The sequence below is a fragment of the Pogonomyrmex barbatus genome, unplaced genomic scaffold (genome assembly GCF_055798465.1).
Source record: "Pogonomyrmex barbatus isolate J1 unplaced genomic scaffold, ASM5579846v1 scaffold18, whole genome shotgun sequence".
In the NCBI taxonomy this organism is placed as follows: Eukaryota; Metazoa; Arthropoda; class Insecta; order Hymenoptera; family Formicidae; genus Pogonomyrmex; species Pogonomyrmex barbatus.
The window spans coordinates 1,268,598-1,290,848 of record NW_028297114.1 but is presented as its reverse complement, the minus strand read 5'-3'; the positions used below and the strand labels follow the sequence as shown (position 1 = coordinate 1,290,848).

At 31.4% G+C, this 22,251-nt stretch overlaps 5 protein-coding genes and 2 long non-coding RNA genes across 14 annotated transcripts; 5 read left to right on the top strand and 2 right to left on the bottom strand.

Annotated features, from left to right (window-relative positions):
• Nucleotides 1-140: 140 nt before the first annotated feature.
• Nucleotides 141-1,792, top strand: EMC7 (ER membrane protein complex subunit 7). The gene is made up of 4 exons (XM_011633640.3): nucleotides 141-431; nucleotides 522-780; nucleotides 870-944; nucleotides 1,148-1,792. Exons 1-4 carry the CDS (start codon nucleotides 232-234, stop codon nucleotides 1,274-1,276), a joined length of 663 nt encoding a protein of 220 aa, XP_011631942.1. The 5' UTR covers nucleotides 141-231; the 3' UTR covers nucleotides 1,277-1,792.
• Nucleotides 1,793-3,013: 1,221 nt separating this feature from the next.
• Nucleotides 3,014-10,469, top strand: LOC105423745 (ETS domain-containing transcription factor ets-5). Of its 2 annotated transcripts, XM_011633642.2 has the most exons (4): nucleotides 3,014-3,786; nucleotides 4,477-4,743; nucleotides 8,714-8,978; nucleotides 9,546-10,469. In XM_011633642.2, the coding sequence occupies exons 1-4, from the start codon at nucleotides 3,486-3,488 to the stop codon at nucleotides 9,889-9,891; spliced, it is 1,179 nt and encodes a 392-aa protein (XP_011631944.2). In that variant the 5' UTR covers nucleotides 3,014-3,485; the 3' UTR covers nucleotides 9,892-10,469. The 2 variants fall into 2 exon arrangements, with proteins under 2 accessions (XP_011631944.2, XP_088931416.1); XM_089075290.1 differs by lacking the exons at nucleotides 3,014-3,786; nucleotides 4,477-4,743 and adding an exon at nucleotides 8,051-8,178.
• Nucleotides 4,039-11,457, bottom strand: LOC105423744 (uncharacterized). 5 transcript variants are annotated; one of them, XR_016138866.1, is made up of 6 exons: nucleotides 11,279-11,457; nucleotides 10,615-10,828; nucleotides 7,527-8,170; nucleotides 5,256-5,315; nucleotides 4,388-4,712; nucleotides 4,039-4,261 (listed from the first exon to the last, which is right to left on the bottom strand). It is a non-coding gene; the product is annotated as an uncharacterized LOC105423744 (long non-coding RNA). The 5 variants fall into 5 exon arrangements; XR_016138867.1 differs by having other exon boundaries at nucleotides 4,039-4,712; nucleotides 7,527-7,831; nucleotides 8,007-8,170; XR_967434.3 differs by having other exon boundaries at nucleotides 4,039-4,712.
• A 573-nt stretch (nucleotides 11,458-12,030) lies between these two features.
• Nucleotides 12,031-12,928, top strand: LOC148936977 (uncharacterized). The gene is made up of 2 exons (XR_016138869.1): nucleotides 12,031-12,131; nucleotides 12,860-12,928. It is a non-coding gene; the product is annotated as an uncharacterized LOC148936977 (long non-coding RNA).
• Nucleotides 12,929-12,962: 34 nt separating this feature from the next.
• On the top strand, nucleotides 12,963-14,712 carry RpS12 (ribosomal protein S12). The gene is made up of 5 exons (XM_011633643.2): nucleotides 12,963-13,086; nucleotides 13,222-13,257; nucleotides 13,817-13,951; nucleotides 14,156-14,360; nucleotides 14,607-14,712. The coding sequence occupies exons 2-5, from the start codon at nucleotides 13,241-13,243 to the stop codon at nucleotides 14,673-14,675; spliced, it is 426 nt and encodes a 141-aa protein (XP_011631945.2). The 5' UTR covers nucleotides 12,963-13,086; nucleotides 13,222-13,240; the 3' UTR covers nucleotides 14,676-14,712.
• Nucleotides 14,713-14,891: 179 nt separating this feature from the next.
• Nucleotides 14,892-18,544, bottom strand: Zmynd10 (zinc finger MYND-type containing 10). 3 transcript variants are annotated; one of them, XM_011633645.2, is made up of 9 exons: nucleotides 18,411-18,544; nucleotides 17,315-17,519; nucleotides 17,134-17,242; nucleotides 16,414-16,706; nucleotides 15,921-16,126; nucleotides 15,660-15,829; nucleotides 15,444-15,587; nucleotides 15,109-15,341; nucleotides 14,892-15,036 (listed from the first exon to the last, which is right to left on the bottom strand). In XM_011633645.2, the coding sequence occupies exons 2-9, from the start codon at nucleotides 17,410-17,412 to the stop codon at nucleotides 14,967-14,969; spliced, it is 1,323 nt and encodes a 440-aa protein (XP_011631947.2). In that variant the 5' UTR covers nucleotides 17,413-17,519; nucleotides 18,411-18,544; the 3' UTR covers nucleotides 14,892-14,966. The 3 variants fall into 3 exon arrangements, with proteins under 3 accessions (XP_011631947.2, XP_088931414.1, XP_088931413.1); XM_089075288.1 differs by lacking the exon at nucleotides 18,411-18,544 and adding an exon at nucleotides 17,918-18,089; XM_089075287.1 differs by lacking the exon at nucleotides 18,411-18,544 and having other exon boundaries at nucleotides 17,315-17,699.
• A 97-nt stretch (nucleotides 18,545-18,641) lies between these two features.
• On the top strand, nucleotides 18,642-21,547 carry abo (de-etiolated protein 1 abo). The gene is made up of 8 exons (XM_011633644.3): nucleotides 18,642-19,043; nucleotides 19,197-19,334; nucleotides 19,414-19,558; nucleotides 19,993-20,101; nucleotides 20,196-20,388; nucleotides 20,485-20,768; nucleotides 20,859-21,065; nucleotides 21,149-21,547. Exons 1-8 carry the CDS (start codon nucleotides 18,642-18,644, stop codon nucleotides 21,330-21,332), a joined length of 1,662 nt encoding a protein of 553 aa, XP_011631946.1. The 3' UTR covers nucleotides 21,333-21,547.
• The last annotated feature ends 704 nt before the right edge of the window (nucleotides 21,548-22,251 follow it).

The window sequence follows — 22,251 nt, the reverse complement described above, 5'->3', positions numbered from 1 at the left end:
CCTAAAATTATCGCTAGGCTAAGTTCAGAAATACCGAATGTATCATTTTATTCTCATTGAATATTAAACAAGGATAAAATAATATCTAGTATGGAGTATTATTTCTGAACGCATTATTATATTTCTGAACGAATATGCGCATGCGCAGCATTATTGCATAGGTGTATGATTAGTGCACAGTTGAAAGGTTAACAACACAGTTGAATCAACAATTGTTCGCACGCATTCACTATGAAGAATATTTTGTGTTTATTTGTTATTTGTGCCAATTTCTGCGGGCGATACGCGATAGCGGAGCATGAGGAAGACACGTCCACAGATCTGTTTGTAATCGAAGGGAAGGTGTTCCCCTGGGATAACGTCGCCTCGATGGGGTGGCAACTCATGACGCATGTGATGGTAAATGGAGGTGAACATTATGGCTTTCTGAGGTATGTAGTTATGCGTAATATAAATAAATAAACTTACGTATTTGGTATGTCGACGATATATTAATCGAGTGCATTTTATTTTTATTTCAGAGAAGACGGCACATTTATAATCTCGAATGTCCCATCCGGATCATATATGGTTGAAGTGGTGAATCCAAATTACGTTTACGAGCCAGTCAGAGTGGAAATCAATTCCAAAGGGAAATTTCGAGCTCGAAAGGTCAATTTGATACAGACGTCACAAGTGATTCAAGTACCTTATCCATTGAAAATGAGACCTCTAGCACCGTTTCGATATTTCCAAGTTAGAGAGCAATGGCGGATAACGGATTTCTTGTTCAATCCTATGGTAATAGAACTTTTAGCGATATATATACAATGCATATATTTTGACTTACATCTCTTGTTAAAAACATGATGTCTTTCTCTTTTCCTCAGGTTTTAATGATGGTTTTGCCACTAATACTAATCATGATTCTGCCGAAAATTATGAATGATCCTGAAACTAGGAAGGTAAGAAGATCTAAAGATCGGCCAAAAATTGAGTGACCCTAAAAACTAGACAGGTTTCTTTAATATATAGAGATTAAATAAGAGATAATACTGTAAGATATTTACATCGTCTATATAAATTATTACATGATTATTATACGATTTAGCATGTATTCCATATATTCTAGTCTTTGACAAAGTCATAAACTAAATGCATTTTGTAGGAAATGGAGCAATTAAATAATCTCACTATCTATAATATGCCCGAAATGTCTGAAGTAATAACGTCTTTTCTTTCTGGAGGAGAAAAACAAAAATCAAAGGCTGTAAAAGCTGCTAAGAAAAGACAATAATGTATTAATTTAGTTTATTCTGTAGATCGATCTGTAGATCGATTGTATGTATATGTAGATTGATTGTATGTATATGTTTACTCTAGTCTTTAAAATATATTAAGATATCGACGAAAAGCCAGAAATATTTCAATTGCTTGCATTATGTAAGATTGTGGTTGTTAATATGTTAAACTGGAACAGTTTGATTGTTTACCTCTTGCGGTTCTATAGTTGCAAAAAGCAATGTGATTTCATAAAATAGTAGAAAAAATTTTGTATGAATGTAAGTAAAAAAACTTAACTTGATATAATAATACAGTATGTACAATAATTATATTTCACGTTACCGAAACACCATCTTATTACACTTTCTTGTGTCGGTCACTCGCTGTGATGTCTAGATTAATCTTATGTAAGATATTGTCCAGGCACAAGATACATAAGATACACAATTTTCTAAATTATTAAAAGCATGTATTTATAATATTATAAATAAACGATAACTATATATTAATACATAATTTAATTCCATAATACTGTTGTACAAATGTTATTTTATGTTAAGTAATTAATCTGTTATTTATAAAAATATATGAAATGGGATATAGGAAAACAGCGTAAATACGTTAGATATTTTCGACTCAATATTCTTTAAGAAATTGTAACAAATTTATAACGGCTGCTAATAAAATTTTCAATAAAAAAAGCTTGAATTCAAGAATTGATTCTTTTGAAATGAGTTTCTAAACACATTTTCCTCGCAGAATCTCAGGCATCCTTAAAAGAGATTCTTAAAGAGATCTATTTTTAAAAATATATCTATATCAATGAATGATTATGACGATGCGCTTTTTTATCTATATGCTAATATATAAATGTTATTATTAGAAAATATATGTTATGATTTATGTTAAATAATTAGCCCTTAGAGTGAATATAATTTGAGAGCATAATAGCGATGGGATCTGGAATCTTTTATACTTTTTAACATTTATTATAATTTTACACTTTTTAACTTAAATTTAAAAATTCTCAAAAAAAAATCATCGACACGATTAAAATGCTTTGAACATGAACGATCTAATTAAAAGTAAATATAAGAAAATTCATATAAATAATTCATAATGGTGTTATGTACAAAATACAAAGGTGTTAAAGTGTATAATTAAAAACAAATATATAAAAATAAAATATTATACACTATGTGTATGATAATATTATGAGCATAGGAAACAAACAGTACTTAGGAGGACACTTAAAAGTTATATATTACATAGTAAAAAACCGGCTGGCACACATCACTACTGAATTAGTTTTCGAGAAATGACTAATACATAGATCTGAGTTGTCCGATCTACGCACATCTGCGGTTTGTGTCGAAAGCGCAGAGAAGACTACGCAAGATAGAAAGATGTGACTTCTATATATTTTCTAGTAAGATATTTTCGTTCAAAAAAGTAAAGTACTCTTGAGTTTACAGTTGGAATATTTTCAACTATTGCGAGATAAACTCTGCGAGTATAACGCAGCGATTTTTTTTTTTTTTTTTTTTAAGCAAAAGATATGCAATTGGGGAGAAAGAGAGAAGTAATGCATTTGATTAATGTCAGGAAGCGGGACCGCATCGTTTGGGAATTGACAAAGATGAAAAAAGGAACGTGAGAATAAAGATGAGCAATCACAGGCATGATTCAGCGGTCAACGATGCACGAGGAGTAACTTGGCCGAGAGCGAGAACGGCTGAGTGTACCGCTCTTCCGGGAATCCATATTTCGCCAATCGAGTATCCGGCTCGGCCGTGGCTCGCCTCCGATTTCGTTTCATTCAAGTCGACAACGATTAGATCGAAGCATCGCTTCGAGACGCGATTACGCGATGTTGCGATCCCTTTTATCATGGCGATTACATTATTCCCCTCCGTTGCGAACGAGAAAATTAATTGAATCAACGTGCGCTCAAATTAATTCATAACGTGCGGAATGCCTGAGGGAAAAACGTCATGGCATAGATTTGTACATATTTATAAAAAAAATATTTATAAACGGTGCGTGGAAACAAAGACGAAGTGATTGAGTGTGACGCGAAAACGAATGGACGCCGAATGGATAATTCGATCTTGATCTTGGTGAAGAATACCGGACTCGTGAGGCGTGGTTTTGCTTGAAAGGATCCGGCTTTATAAGTTATAGCCAACAGCGAGGATACTCATTATCATTCGAAATGAAAAATGGCGACGATGAATGATCGATTCTCGAAGAAAAGTCGCGAATTCCCTCGTGAAGATGTGAATATTCCACAAAAATCGAACACCTTGCATCGAATAACATCTGGAACGATAGATTGCAATTTGAATTCGGAGTCGGAATCGAAATTGAGCTATAAACAAACTTACACGATACATTCGCAGGTGCATACAGCAGATAACGTTGAAATTATGAAACGCGGAACTGTGTCGAAAAATGATAAAAAGAACAATGACGAAGATTCGGATGATTACTCTGAAACCGAACAAATCATGGTGCCATCCGGTAAATATCTGATCAGTGAATAAGGAAGGAATAACAGTCCCAATTAAATCCTTTAAGGTTAAAATGGCTTATTTATATGTGCAAATTTATTAATTAAACATTAAAAAAAAATATTAATACTTAATATAAGTGGCAAATATAAAATAATAACATTACGTTAATGTTATAATTTATTCAGCCATGTAACTATCATGTATAACATATGTGTTATATTATATTTATTGCTATATGGGAAATTATATTAATGTAATGTTACTGTTAATTTACGTTTATTAGAATATTGCAATTGAGAGACATTACATATTTTTATTTTTATGTTTAATATTAAATTACTTTTATATTAATAATATTCAACTTACTTTGATTTATCTTACCATACATAATAGTGTATTTAATATATTACAATTCATTATAAGTTATATATAAGTCAAGAAATTATCAAAGAAGATTATCATTTCTCTTTCTTCTCTTAAATCTTAAAAATAATTTTATGCTATAATAAATATAAAGATACTAAAAGACATAAAAAATATTTATATATATGTATTTGTAATATATTAATTTGATAAGTTTAAATTAGGGCACAACACGGGACAGTTACCTCAACAGATGAAAACTTCATCTTAAACTTATATGCCAAGAAACATATTTAGATCTGGCAAGAAACATATCCAGATTTTCATCTTTCAGATCCGTCTGAATGGAATTCGAATCACATACATGAATGGATTTTATGGTGTAGTCGGACATTCGCGGACATAAGATCAGAATCCATCGCGGCGATACTTCCGTCGACCGGCAAAGAACTGTTGCAATTAACTCTGCAAGATTGGCAGGATATCGGCGGCAAGACAGGAGGTAGAATCCTGGCGAAACATTTCGCTCATCTTCGTCTGCAAGCCACTGGCGTGCATACTCCAGATTTACTGCAAGAAAACGAAAATAATGAAGAAACTGGTGAGTCTATAAATGGATATAAATTTTAAATTACTTCTTATCATTCAGTGAATATCAATTAGCGGCATTCAATATCAATATTATAATTTCCTATTCAATAATGTAACAATTATTTATAACATATGTTATATTATGTTTATATTATTGAGATTGGAAATTATAATATTGATGTAATGTCACTGTCACTATCACTGGTTGTTCGGATACAAATATTATTATAAATATTATATCTATATGTATATATATGATTATTTTATGTATATATATGATTATGTATATATGATTATTTATAATATTATAATGATTATTTGAATTTATATTTAAATTCAAATATTTTAAATCGGATATTCAAAATAAGTTATGAAGAAATGAGTCATAATAGTTTTAATCTCACAAATAAAAACTATTGAAATTGTTGGAATAATTCTGATAAAAATTTAAAAATTTCTTCAAAAACTGAGATTTATATGAAAAACTTTTATTCTCTTATTCATCTCTTATTCATTTTTTACCTATTTTTTCAAGAGGGATCATATTCTTTTTTCGGTTGTAGCATGATTATTGAAGATACCCTAAAAATAACAAAAATTTTAAGTCTATAGTTTTCGAGAGCTAATAATCATTGCAACATTCACCTTTATATTTGTCAATATTATATAAAAGGGATATGCATTTTAATTTTCATTTAATAATACTGATATTTTTTTACGTTTACGTGTATTGCAAGCACTATATCTAAAGCGATAGGCGCTATAAATAAATGATAAAACTTTTAGGAAAGCTTAATAGGGGTTTGGTCTTAGACCTGTCAGGATTGAATAGAGAGTGACCGGAAAAGGCTAACCGTTCCCCAAGGACCGATTCTGGTTCAACTGGAGCTTATCTAAAGGTTTAACGATGGCTGCGATCTATTACAGATAAACGCGGTCCGGCAGGAAAGTAAATATCGGTATCGTCGAACGGATAGTTTTGCCCCAGACTTTTCTTCATCTTCTTCATCTTCGTCTCTCGTGTGAGATGTCTGTACATTTCTTCGATATGAAATTAAGACAACAGAATAAAAGAAAAGCAATATCAAAGAATAAAGAGAACAGCTTGTCATAAGATTTGACCAGATTTCATTTCATATAAAAATAAATTTTTACAAGAATATGGATTGTGATATTCAGCAAAAACATTCTATCGAATAATCATGTAATAACAATATCAACTCGGATAATAATTATACTAATAATTGTACTCAGATAATAATTGTACTAATAAATATATTCAGATATTTTTATATTATTTATATTTTTATATTAGGATCGGTCGCAAGATACGAGAAAGCAAGGTAAAAAAAAACGTAACTTCCCTTTGTCTATGGTCTATTCGCTCCTCTTTTTCGTATACGGAATACAGACTTTCGAGTACCATCTCTTCGGATGTGGAAGAAGAAAAGCGAAAAGTGAGAGGTACCGAACTGTGGCAGCGTAAGCCTCCGAGATATATCGTCCGTTTGAATAACGTTACAGCTCTCTCTCTCTCTCTCTCTCTTTCTTTCTCCTTCTCTCTTATTCTCTATGTGTGTGTCGGCCCATCTCGCCCCGGCAGCAGCCGTTTATTAAACGAATCAGTGTTATCGCGGTGAGAGAGTCCTCATGAATAAACCATCGAGTGTTTAGGGCAGCGGAAAGGTGGTGCCACGAGGGGTTACGAGCTTGCTGCGCGACCGCTTTTACCCCTCTTTCTGCTCTCCTCCAGGGGCAGGCTCTAACAGGCTCGGGGGTGGTAAGCTCGCCACGGGGCGCGACTATATTGTTTTCGTGATGAGCGGCAAACGTTCTCTGGATCTTGAATGTATACGGGATAATTTTACGCGTCTCCGTCACACGCCGATGTGTCGCCCAAACTTATCACATTTACGGCATGCACTTTGTATGACGTATACACACGAATGCATATATGTATAATACATGCATCTACGATTTCCTATTCCTATTCCTCGAAGCTGCCTTTCCGCAGCTTTTCGCATTGTCTCCAATGTAGCGGTCAAATAATAAAATAAAATTTTACATATTGTCTAGCTTTTTTTTTTCTCTTGTGTGTATATCACATAGTCAAACTTGTGTAAAATACGAAAGCGTTGTATCATCAAAGTCTTTCGTTAAAACTCAAATTTTGTACTATATTTCCATACATTTTTTATTTTTTTCGATTATTCTAAGATATAATTTTTGGCCATACATGTTATTATTAAGATTACAAAGATTGGAAAATATATAAATATCTTCTAAATTGACTTAACAAGTATGTATATATATAATAAATATAAATCTCTATTAAAATTAATATAACATAATTATAAGTATCATCTATAAAATCAATATAATCGAGAGTTTTACTAGAGCCTTTTTTTCCTTAGAAATGCACAAAAAGATTTTAAATATCTTCTTTAATATCTTGAATTGAATAAAGAAAGCTAAGCAATGGATATTCTATGTTTTACTTCTCCATAAACGTCAGATAAAACAATACAATATATTCAAGATTTTGCAGAAGCGCGATCTAAAAAGAAATGCCACAAATACATACACAATCTTGAAAAGCGCTTGAAAAATTCATTTACGAAGGAAGAAATTTCAAATGAATTCATTTAACCATTTTTCGCAAAATCTCGAAAGGATACTTGCGTAAATTTCGAGAGCAAAAAAGAGCAAAAGAGACAGATAGCTACCGGTAAGTACTCTAAGCGCAGTACGTTCGAAGAGGGGGGGGGGGATGTAAAGGTATTCCGTTCTTACCAAGCCCAAGAGTGGGGGTGTGAAGGGCTGAAATAACCAGGGGCAAAGGTCGCTCAGTTGCTCTCTGTCCACTGACTGGTAGAGTTTTATTCCAAATACGCTGATCTTTCATCGACAGTTGACGTTATTTGTTTTTGTGCGGGTGAGTGTATTTATTCGAGATACATAGCACATTTATTGAAGCCAACGAAATGGATTTCAATTAATATTTCCTGATTTGTATCCATCATTTTTCACGAGACACAGCTGATTCGCAATGAAGTTATTTGTGCTACGCTCGCTCATGTGTAACCCTCTGTAAGCCTCTGTAAAATTATCTTCTATTAATTCTATTATTATTTTGTAAGCACGAGATATCATAGTGATATATGCGCTCTTTCTTTTTCAAATCAAGAAGATGTAAGATGTCACGACGGATAAACGTTAAGATCGCTAGACTGTCATTATATTGAAAGGAAACGTATTCTCAATGAACGCAACTCCGGAGATGATGGACGTGTCGTTTATCGGTTTCCGAAGGCGCCGTTTATATGGCATAGGATTAGGCGAAAATATCAGATTCGATGCGTAATGTGGAGAATTCAGACGCATCCTCTACATCTTCAGCAGGACACCAGATTGCATCCTTCGGCCGCTGCGATTCTCTATAACGGTAAAATAAATTCAGACATAAAAGAAAAATTAAGCGAGAAGAAATTGAGATACAGTCACGCATCTTGTCGCTTGCATATATCTGTACATATGTTATAGCACATGTGTTTGTGTAATACAATCTGTAATGAATACGATGATAAATAAAAAAATAGAATTTTATAAATAATAAAATTTTAATGTAGAGAAAAGATATTGAAATAATAATTATTTGATTTTTCACATTCTTTCACGGTTGAATCCGACAAACAAATAAATGCGATCAACAATTATTGTGATTTCGTTGCGGATCTTGTGAATGTGACGAAGTATACATGGATAAGGTGAAAGGATAAAAATCTATGTGTCAGTCAGAGCGAGAAAACAAGTGTAGTGAGAAAAGCCGACAATCCATTGCTCTTTTCTCTCTCTCTCTCTCTCTCTCTCTCTCTTGTCGATGTAGACCTTTGGTCTTTATCTGTCTTTCTCTGTCTCTCACGTTTTAAATGAATCAAGAACGGAGTTTGGTGCATGCGTATTTCGTTTTCTGCTCGCAGAGAGGTTCAGCCTCCTACAACGGACTTGCTCGCTGATTGGATCAACGGCTGGAGCCGGTAGCTCGGGGGCGGTCGGAGGCGGACAGGTTCAGCTCTGGCAATTCTTGCTGGAGCTGCTCTCAGATTCGTCTAACTCATCCTGTATCGCGTGGGAGGGCTCGAATGGGGAATTCAAGCTCACAGATCCAGACGAAGTCGCACGCCGCTGGGGTGAGCGCAAGAGCAAGCCTAACATGAATTATGACAAGTTGTCACGCGCGTTAAGGTAATAAGCAGATATTGTTTGCCTTTTATGCATATAATGATTCAATCGCATATATCGTAAATCACATTTATTGCTTATTTCTCCCTTTCGCTCTCTTCTTCTGTATATTTTAGATTTTATCTTTATATACATCTTATGAACTTTTTCCAAGATTTATAATAAAGATGTGCGAATCAAGGATTTTTTACGACACATTGAATTGAATCAAATCGACAAAATTTAAAATTAAGATTCAGATCAAATTATTCAATAATTTTTAATTAACAAGATAATTATTGTTATCAAAATCATGCGTACCCTTCTTTTATTTTTGCAAAAAATAGCCGCATTATTTTTTTTTTTAACGAGAAACATGATTTATAAGATGTCAGTATATGTATTATTCGCGTTTGAATTTTCTAGATTCGAAATTTTCAAATAATTCAAGTTCGAATTATAAAGATTCAAATCCAAATTATATTTGAATTGTATTTGAATAATTCGCACATCTCTAATTTGTATATTTGAACACTTTGAACAATCCATGTGCCACACAATGTCATTAAAAGTGGACAAATTATTTCGCAGATATTACTATGACAAGAATATAATGACGAAAGTTCATGGTAAACGTTACGCTTATAAATTCGATTTTCATGGTTTGAGGATGGCTTGTCAGTCGCAAGCTGGCATTATGTTGGAAGCGTCAACGTCATCGCGTATGACAAATGCAAGCTGTCATCCTCATCATCAAGTACATCGTACTCATCGTTTATATCCAGTGGGATCTGCTCAACATTCCGTACCATCCTCTTTACAATCAGAACTGTCATCCTCTAATCAACAACAGCCACCACCACCACCACCACCTCCACCACCGCCACCACCACCGCATTATTGTTGGCCATATCATCGATATTCACCACCGACATAACATTATCTCAAATCTCTGTTGAGCTTATGAGATTACGTCAGTGATATGGACTTCAGTAGACGATAACTTGTGTTTCTTTTTTTTTTTTTTCATTGTTTCTCTTTATATATCTCTCTTCTTCTTTTCCTCCTAATCTCACAGACGCACCTCTTCAAATTTGAGAAGAAATAAAATATTGATCTCTTAATTTTTCTTGTCAACTTTTATCACTGTTAATCAACATCCTGTATTTATATAGGAACGAATTGTAAATAATAATTAATAATAGCATTCAATATATATTGAATGAGCATGAAATGTTTCAAATGTTTAAAGTGTGACTATTATATCGAAATCTTTTCATTGTTTCACTATTGTGCTCCAAGATGCACATAGAAACTTGTAAATACATTAATACTCGAAGCAATACACAGTACGTTTTCTTTATTTCTTATTATTGTCGTGACTATTGTTCAAGTTTCTCACTACTTTTATAAAATCGTATTCGTCATGTATATTTTGTATAAACACGATTTTCTATCTAATAAATATACTTAAGATATGAACATGTTGTAAACCAAAATAAAAACTCATGTCGATATATCGCAATTGCTATCAATTATTCTTAAAATAGAACAAAAAATTAATAATATTGTATTACATTTTGATTTCTTCAAAAATGTTTAATAATGTTACATAATCTATTTTTAATTGCTAAGATTATGATCAAACTAATAATACAACCTGTCAAGTAAGAGCGTGGTCGATTTTACTCATAGCTGATAAAAGATATGATTTCTAAATTTTTCGTAAGTCAATAGATGGAAACTTTGTCCTTGATGCACTATCAAGGCATGCGTTCGGGGAGTTCGCTACCGTGCTATCAACGCTATCAATTCTATTCACGGAGCCAAAATAGCAGCACTTACAGTGCAAGAATTAATAGATTCTTCATCGTCTGAAAGCGAAAAATTAGAAATAATAAAAAGAAATATAAATCCAAGAAGACATACCGAGAATCGAAAATTATGCAAAAAACAAAGTTTAAAAAAATCCTAAAATAAAAAAAATTAAATTAATTAAATTAAATTTTAATCTTTTAATTTTAAATTTTTTTATCGAAATTTAGCAAAAACTTCAAAATTTTCGAATTGACGGACAATTCACTGTTAATTTTTTAGCTACGGCTGGACTTTCCGCGGCACTGTATCTCTATATGGCACGGTTTGACGCGAATTACGCATAAATAATGCAATACTGCGATTTGTGTCTGGTTGTGGACGTTTCCCACTACAAAATTACATCAGAATATATATGAATAAATTATAATTTATATATTGTCATGTAAAGGGTTTGAAAAAAAAACATAAAAAAGATAATATATGCGAGAGCTATTATAGTGACATACCTTTCAAAAAGATGACATTATAATGGCTAAGAGGTTAACTACTGTTCGTGAAGTTCGCAAACGCTAACGCTACCAAACGCTACCCATGCACTAAGCTTTGCACTAAGCACTCGAAAGCGTTGATAACGTTGAAAGCGTGAAATTATGACGTAACAACGCTACCGATATGACGTCACAATAGTGTTTGGTAGCGCTATTAGTTAGCTCTCCGAACAGCAGTAGTGCTAAATAGCGCTAATAGCGAGCTTCCCGAACGCACCCTAAGAAAGATTCAGTTTGTCGTTGATTTTTTAAGAGAAATACGTTAAACGTCACGAGTCAAATACGCGTCGCGCTATGAGGCTATGTTCCTTTGTACTCACCCGAAAGGTCCGAAAATGTCGCAATCAGCGGCTGCTAAATACATAAGAAAATCGAAATTTTTCGTACACAATTGGGTTAAGCGGTATAATAATGCAAAAAATGTTGATGATTTACCGGGACGTGGCTCGATAGGCAAAGTGGACAAAAGAGACGTTGAAGAGATAGTGAATCTGTTTTCGCGAAATCCTGACTTAACACTGCGTCAAGGACAAGCTAAATTGAAGCAGAAAGGTTTAGATATATCGTATGAAACTATCCGAACTTGTCTCCGTGCTTATGACCCGAAACGGCGCAACCTAATAAAGAAACCTTTGTTGACTAAAAAACATGTGACGAAACCTTACATTAAGTACAAGCTTCGTAGAAAACGCACGTACACTTTGAATTATTCGCGAGATTCGTCGAATTTGGAGGTCCTTGCCGCTAGAATACGCTGTCAATTTGGTCGAAAGCATGTCTCGGAGATGCCAAGCAATTATTGATGCCGATGGTGACTGGACGCATTATTAACATAATTATGTATCTTTGTCCTGATCGAATATATGCATATATGTATTTGAAAATTTTTTTTTAATAATTTTTTTTATAAGTTAATCTAACCACGCTCTTATTCGAGAGGCTGTAACTACGTAAGTTAATGCGTATTTCGAACAAGTAAGAAAGATAAAAAATAAAAATTAATAAAAATAAAAATTAAAAATTTTTATTAACACTTGTATCATGTAATGCAAGATATCAAAGAAAGGCTAACTTACAAGCAAATAATAGGTAGAAGAAATAGGTTAGAAATAAATATGAATAAATATGAATAAACTTGAATACAAAATACTAAATAATTGAACGTTTCGGATTGCACAGAATCTTCTTCAGCTTTGAAAATTAACATTTTAACAAATTCAAAAACATGATGCATAAATTGATAATTCAGAATTATAAATATTGACATGATTTTCATCACAAAAATAAATGAAAAATTAAATAAAGATTGAATATATGTATTCGAAGTAGCATTATATGGTATCATTGTAAATAAATAAATAAATATAATGTAGAGGTGAACGGTTAAGATTAAAATGTATAAAAAGTAATATACAGTCAACGGTTAAAATTAAAAAAATGATATATAATAATAAATGTTGTTCATGGCATGCAATTATAAATAAGAATTAAAAAATAATTTTAAAATATAAATTGTAAGAAATGTAAAAAATATGTCAGATATTTTCAGAATCTATACGCGCTTTAGGAGAATGCAACATTACCATTTTTTCAATCAATTGTTGATAATTTTACTATGTTAAACCGAAAGACGCAGATTCCTTTCATACCAACATAAACGACGAAAACAGTCGAAAACGGACATGGTGTCGCTGTGATCAAAATGACGCCATGACGCATGCTCAGAGCCTCAGAGTTCGGTAGCTTCCCTTCGTTCCTTTGGAAAGGTAAACGATACCACGCTGGATATTCGTGTAGTTAAAATCCGTTTATTATGTTGAAATCATCATGCATTTTGTTCGCGAAAGCGTAGGAATGTATTTTCTATAGTGAAAATAATAACGTCTCGCATTTATTTTCAGTTCTCCTGCTCGCTTAAACATGTCTGACGTGGAAAAGTGAGTACATTAGATGCTTCTAACATTACGCATTTGTTCCTTTTATTTTGCGATTAGATTTAACAGATTAATGAAATCCTGAGTATATGAAGCTGTATAAATTTGTCAGAAATGTTTGATTGTAAGGAAACAAATTTGTGTAGTAAATATACATGATATGCTTGCTCCGGATTACAATAGATGGTATCGACCAAGTTGAATGAGAATTTATTTTAGTTTCGAAAAAAGTATCATTGGAACGAATCATGAATTATTCTTTTTTTTTACAATTTTTGTTTTAAATCTAAATGATAGAAAAAGATAATTTATTTCTTAAATTTTTATTTCTTAAATTACATAAATTTCATAGCCATAACTTTCTAACTGGATTTCATTATTGATAAATCTGATATGATAAATTAAGAATTTTTAAAGAAACTATCAAAAGAGATTTTATAACAGCTGATAAATAAAGATAAAACAATATTAACCTAACTTAATGAGAAAAATTAAATTTTTAAATAATAATGTTCATATTACTTTACTATATCTTTTTATTAAAATTGTTTCGAAATTATAGCGATGATGTGCCATCTGCGATGGCAGCAGGTGGTAATATGGATGTAAATACTGCACTGCAAGAAGTTTTAAAAAATTCTCTTATTCATGATGGTGTTGTACATGGGCTCCATGAAGCTGCCAAAGCTTTAGACAAGTAAGATACAGAAATATTAAATACAATTATAAATACAATTATAAAAAACGAATATTATTAAACATATGCATAAGAAGATATAAAGATTTGTTCTTTTGAGATTTCTAATAAATTAATGTATTCTGCTCTAATATAGAAAACAAACATGTTATAAATAATTTTAAATATAATATATAATTTACTAATAAATGTTTTATTTTGCAGACGACAAGCTATGCTCTGCATCCTAGCAGATAACTGTGATGAACCAATGTACAAGAAATTGGTTCAAGCATTATGCAATGAACATCAAATTCCATTGATAAAAGTAGATAATAATAAAAAATTAGGCGAATGGGCTGGCTTATGTAAAATTGACAGTGCTGGCAAAGCGCGCAAAGTTGTTGGCTGCTCATGTATCGTTATAAAGGTAAACTATACCAAAATTCTAAAATCATTTTTCTAATAAAAACTTATCAAAAAACTTAACAACATTATAAAGAAATAATTATAAAACAATATATATGATGATATTTGGGCTCCCTCTACTGAGTAGAACCCGTATATTAAACAAACTATGCTGTAATTATGCCTTTCTGATATATTTTTGTTAATACTTTCTTTTTTCTTATTCATATGTTATTATTTTGTTATTGAATATGTTTATTGTCTTTAGGATTTTGGTGAAGATACACCTGCTAAGGATGTTCTAATGGAATATCTTAAACAAAGCGCTGTACATTAAATTCTTTTAATAAAATATTTGACATAAACCACATAAATATATTCGCTCCCAGAGTTGTAGAAGTTTCTTTAAAGTATATATCATGGTCATAAAGATTGCAAGCAGCTCTTTTTCTCTAATAATTTTGAAATGTGAAAATGTCTTTATTGAAGAAAGTATTGCAATCTGCGATATTTGTACGATATTGTACGATATTTTATTATAATTAAAAAGAAAATTCATGTTAAACGTTCATATTGATGAGTACATGACATTCTTAAATATTGAATATATTATTACTGTTATATATTATTACTGTTTAGCTTCTGTTATCATATTGCAAATTTTTTTATGATTTTCCCAATCTTTCACTTGACATTCTCTATAAGAAAAAGGATTATGCTTTTTTTCGATTTAGCGTATTTTAGTAAATTATAAAACATTTCCTACATACCTGCTGCAATACCAGACTTCTTTGCATCTGGAACATCGTTTCTTAGACGTTTCTTGACATAACGAACATTTTTTCGTTTTTATACGATCCAACTTATCTAAATCGTAAACGTCACTCAAAATTTGTGCTGCGTCTTTAATGTAATCAGTATCTGTTGTAAATAGGTATTTGGACTGATGTCTAGCCAATTTTTTCCACTTTTTATGATGCTTTTCCAAAATAGCTGATTTTATCTGTATTTAATATATTTATTTTATATTTATTTTATTTTCATATACAAGATATAATATTGGTAATTCATAAAAGAATAAAAAGTAAAAAATAGGGATATATACCTGTGGTATAACTTCTACATGAATCGGACAGATTGAGTTCGTGGATGGCATCGCTGGAGACATATTTAAATAAGATAACCATTGCTTAAGCTCTATTAAAGGAGCAATTTGATCTAGTACATCCTCATGCAAGTGCCTCTGCAACTATAAAAAAAATTTATATAAAAATAAGTTATGAATTCATTTAATAATAAGTATGCTGATAATAATTAGCACCTTCATCAACTGGGACAATTTATGCTCTGTGATTTCATAATACGGGGCACATTTTGGATTAAGAAGCAATTCACGCAAACCAAACCATACTTGTCCTTCTCTCTTATTAATTTTTCCAATTTCACTTTCTTTAATTTTTCTCCAGCTAGCTTCATACGTTAACGTCTCACCTGCATAAAGATTAATGATGATTTTATTATTTATTATCATGTCAAAATTTTTATACTACAATGGACACTAGAAATGGAAAATACATATTACCATCCTCATTTTGCTTCTTCCATGGTTGATTTTCTATTAGCTGCACAAACAAATATGGAACATCATGTGTGGCTAACATACGTGAAATTGCACAAAGAGGTAAATTGTCCAGAATTTCTATTAGATAATGAAAGATCGAGATACACCGCATCCCAATATCAAACTCGAATGTCTTTTGTTTCTCTATTATTTCTTCCAGGCAAGAACTGATAAAAAGCATGTTTAAAAATTATATATATATATATAATATATATATATATATATATGAAATTTCTTTTATATGATATATAAATTATATTCTTTTATCTAAGATATATATATATATATATATATATATATATATATAATGTGTGTGTGTGTGTGTGTGTGTGTGTGTACATTCAATTTAATTTGAGAATATATTTATATGTATATAAATAATATAAATGTGCATTCTTAATGAAATTTCTTTTATAAATCTCATATCAATTTAAAATAAATAATAATTTCTTACTTAGGATCTGTGATTTCGGATCTTTCATATATCTCCAAGATTTTGCCATCAGCCAGTGTCGTTATATATTGAATACCGTAATCAATAAGATCAATCACCGTGTCGTCTATCGTTTGTGCACTCTTGCAATGGAATAATATATTTTCTAACAACGAAACTACAATAACTTCATGATACAGTATGCTAAATAACATAAACGTGTTTGTTGGCTCGCCATTGAGATTAATCAAAAGTGGAAACACCTTATGTTTCCATATATTGATTTGTATAGCTTCATGTACAAGAATAGGAACCTAAAACGATTAAAACAACTGACATAAAAAAATGATTCGCTTAACTATAATTCTTTGTTTATACAGAAAAAATATCGCTTAAAGAAGGACAAACTTAGCATTGATAATTGTTCTAATGCTATTTATTATTTTTGTTTTAAAATTTTAGATATTATATTTATAACATAACATTTACAACATAACATTTACAAAAATATATATAAGATCCCGCTAAAAAAAATCTATTGAAATAACATTAATAGTTTTTTATAAAACAAATTCATAATTTCTCTTCTTTTAGATGTATGTCTTTCTTTAAGCTAAAAAAATATAGTTTTGCGCGATTATCTTGTTTATGATATTTATTCTACATGTTTTTTTGCTAACACTACACTACTGTTCAAGTCGCTCTACTAATAATATTTCATTAAATCTTTTAACAATTTACTTTCTTTAATGAGATAAACCATTCCATAACGCTCTCCTCCCGCAGATTTGTTATTTCAAGTACGCTCTGCTGATTTAATAACGCTAGTTTCTTATGGAAATCTAACCAGCTAAAAAAAACTTGTGTTTTTACTTGTGTTTGATTTTTGAAATACTCTGAAAAAAAATATATGATAATTTACCTTTTTGTACCAATATTTTCGAGATCAGAAATGTTTAAACTTTGCATGTAAGCCTCGATTTCCCATGGCGGTATTATGTATTCCATCTGATCTGCCATTCTTTTCAGAATTTTTAAATCGGATTTCTAACACTATAAATATAGAGAATCAGGCTTTGATTCTCTTTAACTATAATCATCATTCACCAACAGCATTTCTTGTAGCCCTGACGACAAGTATGTTTGATCAATAAATACGTGATATATATTAGCGAATTATTATCTAAAGATTGTAATTTTAATAAATTTTTTATAAATAGTTTATAAAAATTTATAAATAACTCAAAATTGTTTGTGAAGTTGAAATGTTTTGAAGCAAATGGATTCAATTACATAATAAATATGCAACATCTAAAAAACTATAATTTTTAATAAAGCTTATTATTTGTTTTAACGTATGTAAATATCATATGTCGTGAAGGTATATCGAATGTTTAATCTTCAGGTTACTTTTCGTTTATATTTCAAATGAACATTTAATTTTTATTTCGAATTAAATTTTTAAACCTTGAAAAAGATTTAATAAAATTATCAATAACTATGTAGAATAACATTTATTAATTACATATTGTTAATATATCATAATATATTTTCATATTATCATTTTAAATGTTATAAACTATTTTAAAAATAAATATTGATTTAGAAGAATTAAAATTTCTATAAGTTGATTGAAATAAAAGATTTTTGAATTTTGATGAAAACTCCCAACCAATCAGTTTAATCGGTATTATGTTGTGCGGTTGGAACATAGTTAATTGAGAGCGTCCCAGATGCGCACATTTTCAATCGGACACACCACTCACATCAGCCGATGCCTAGGAATTTTCTAGTGAGCCACCTATCAAAAATTTTTTTATTTAATCGACCAATCGGCAATGTATCCGATTGGACTTCACCCTGTTGACTAATTAAATATAAAATTATCTGATTGGTGGTCCAGTGGAAAATTCCTAAGTATCGGCCGATATGGATGGACATGTCCAACTATACATGGTCAAATGAAACATTCATTACCCATATATACATCAAATTAATTCAGCGATTAAAGAACAAACCTCTAATGGTACATGAACATATATACGAGCTGGGTATATCCACCTGCCCAACCGATTATTAACCTTTTCAAACAAAAATCTTTACACGGACTTGTACATGTCCAGGATTTCACCGGATGACGTTCGCTCGCCGTCATTTCTTCACAATCATGCAACGCACTACGTAGTCAACGACTCTCCGCGATGTGAACATCACATTCGTGCATTCTCGTGGGATAAATTTGTAAAATAATGGCTAGAGAGAGCAAGGAGTCCGTCGCGGATCCTTGCCCTGTCAAGCCCCGCAGGATTAGTCCGCAGAACGTGGTCCTGCGGCTTCGACGTAGGGAAACGATGGGATGCTCCTTTCCGGGGACACATGTACATTGCGCGAGACAATTCTACCAAAATGTGTTTCCCAATTTTACTGTGATGAACGTAGAGAAACCACCCTGTTTCCTTCGCAAATTCAGCCCGGACGGGAGGTACTTAGTGGCGTTCAGCGCGGATCAAACGTCGATCGAGGTGTATGAATACCGCGGGGCGTCGGCTGCCGCAGACTTGTTGGCTGACTGCGAAGGCGAGTACACCGGCCACAAGAACGACGACTGTAGCTTTCACATACGAAGTAATATCTTCGCGCGATTTTTCAAGGTACTGGATACTAACCGACTTCGCGCGGCGTACGCCTTTACTATGCAGATTGTAAAAATTTAAGAAAAAAATGAGAGAGAGAGAGGGAGAAAGAGAAAGACTAAACAAAAGAACCACTGAAATCGGTGTACCAGCTCTGAAACATCTTTGTAGGTGAAGTGGATTATAAATGTAGTAGAAAGCAACCAGCAATTGAACAGAGAATGCAGTCTTTTCACAGACGACGCTCGGTATGTAATCGTAGGTTCAGCCGCTCACATCCCTGAGGAGTTGAGACCACACTTTTATCAGGTGGCAAAAGATTTCTCACTTAGAAACTTAATATTCTGTATTCTGAAATAGAATTTGATGAAATCTTATTTTTTTGTAGATTTATTCCAATAATGAGGCACTAACTCCAAATCCTAGATCTCCACTTGAGGATTACAGTTTACATCTAGTAGATTTACGAGGTGGAAAGTTATGTGACACTAGGCATTTTAAAGTGGACAAAATCTATTTGTCACATAATCAAGGTAAATGATATTTTGACATTCAAACTACAAATTATTGCTTATTATAACTAGTACTGGATAAATCTAGCTGAAAAGAGAAAAAGTACAAGTTTATATCATACTAGCAGTCTTGTTTGTACAATACCAAATCATAGATATGTTTCATATTCTTGATGGCATGTTTATAAATGTCAGGACAATAGAAAGATATTATAAGGATTATTTTACCAAATTAAAATTATTAACATCTGGTAGATGTAAATACAGTGCTATGTGAGTAATGTAAATGATATAAGTTAGGTTTTGTATGGAAGATGATTGCACATTTAGTAAAAATATTTTTAATATTGACTGTCTCTTTTAAAACAAGAAGACTTTCATTTTTAACAGTTTTAACAATTAAGTAGTTAAAAACAAATTTCAGAATAAACTTGTACTTGTTTTCTTTCCCATAGGTCTGTATTTGTATAAGGATATACTAGCAGTCTTGTCTGTACAACACCAAACCATACATATTTTTCAAATTCTGGATGGCATGTTTATAAATGTCAGGACAATAGGAAGGTATTATAAGGATTATTTTATCAAGTTAAAATTATTAACAATTTGGTAGATATAAATACAATGCTATGTGAGTAATATAAATGATGTATGTTAGGTTTTGTATGGAAGATGATGCATATTTAGTTACAAGTGCTTTTCCTGGGATTAATTGTCGGCCGTTTAAGGATGTTGCAATAAATAGTTTAAAACATAGGTTATTGGTATATTTATATAAAAGAGCAGAATACATAAGCTATATGACGAAAGATCCATATGAATTAAGAAGATTCTTTCAATATTTTGATCAGGTATTATTTGGAGATTTTATTTTTTATTTTAATTTTTATATTTACAATTGTCAATAGAAGAGTTAGCCAAATAGTTAATTAAATAAAATATTTTAGCTAAATTCATTACGAATGTGGAAAATGCAGCTGTTAGATACAAACCATATTTTAGTAAGATATGCGAGTGAAGAAGTAGCGACTCTGCAAGCAAACGAACCAAATGCACAGCCAGCTTTGTTAGTTGTTTATAACATGGTTACGGCAAAAATTTTAGCAGCGTACGACAATGCTTCGACTCAATTGTTAACTCAATTCGAAAATTTTAGCGACTTTTTTAGAAACGCCAGAATGAGCACGGATTGTCAATATATGTGTTCACCATCTAATAATATATATGCCAGGTATATAATACTGTTTTGTATTTCGATATTGATATACATATAAGCTATATTTATTTGACTGTTTAAGTCATTTTAATTATTCGTTTTTAGATTATTACAGCAGAGATTCAAGCAAACGATAATAAGTGCTAGATATGGAGGAGTTACCGAAGCCACAAAGAGACTGCTTGCACAGTTACCAATCTGCGCGCAGTCCTATTCTAGTTCTCCGTACCTCGATTTATCATTATTCTGTTATGACGATAAATGGGTGTCTATGATGGAACGCCCTAAAGCATGTGGGGAACATCCAATACGGTAAGCAACTTGTTCTCATTTTTATAACAAGATATTTTCGAAAGAACTAATAATTAAAACTGTTTTTTTTTCTATTTTTGTAGTTTTTATGCACGTGACTCAGGTCTTTTAAAATTTAGAATGTATGCTGGTATGCTAGGACGAACAGCACCAACAGCTGCAAGACGATTAGTCGCGTTCACGTTCCATCCAACGGATCCATTTGCGATTTCAGTGCAACGTACTAATGCAGAATATATTGTCAGTTTTCATGTTAGGCATGTCTAGATCTTCCTTTTCTTGATGCTTTATCAATGTAAAATGAATTTTTGTACATTTGACAAAAATTATTAAGATCTCTGCCATAAAGTACAAAACGAACTTTACTTTTTGGACAAAACTTACAATACGATTATATGAAGATAAATTGAAAGATTCATTCTTATCAATTTAACATTGTAAAAAAATACAATAGTTTAATATACTTTTAATACAATCAAAAATTGATAATTGATTTGAGACTAAAATGCGAGATGTTACTATCATAATCATAATGGTGCTTTCCATTTAGTGACAAGTCGATACAAGTATCATTTTATCTTTGTTAATCATTGAAAGCCAAGAAAGATAGAACGATACTTGTGTCGATTTCTGTCTACTAAATGGAAAGCACTTAATATAACTCATAACCATAAGAGAGAGTTAAGAAAAAAAAAAAATTTGTTAAACTCCATTTAATTGTCTGAAAAAATGGAGTAAGCTAGAAATATATATATATATATATATATATTTTGAATATAATTATACTCATATTCAATATTTTTGAATATAATTATATTTATATAATATATATAAATTATGTTCAAAAGATTTTAAACTTGAAAAACGTGCTTAAAATTTTGTAATTAAAAAAAATGAAAAATAAAGTAGGCTATTTTGTCATATGATTGATTCTTTAAACGTGTGATTAATTACAAGAAAGTTTTTTCTAATGATTTTAAAAATTTTATTCTATAATTAATGTTCAAAAAATCGTATGCAAAATAAAATATTAATCAAGTTAATCAAGTTAATATAAAGCTACATTTGAAAACTGTATTCGATAGGAAGAGTTAAGTAGAGCAAACATTTCTGATTAGAAAAACAATTTTTTTCTAAAAGTTTCATACGCACGATGTAGAAACATTTTACATCCATTTACATCGGC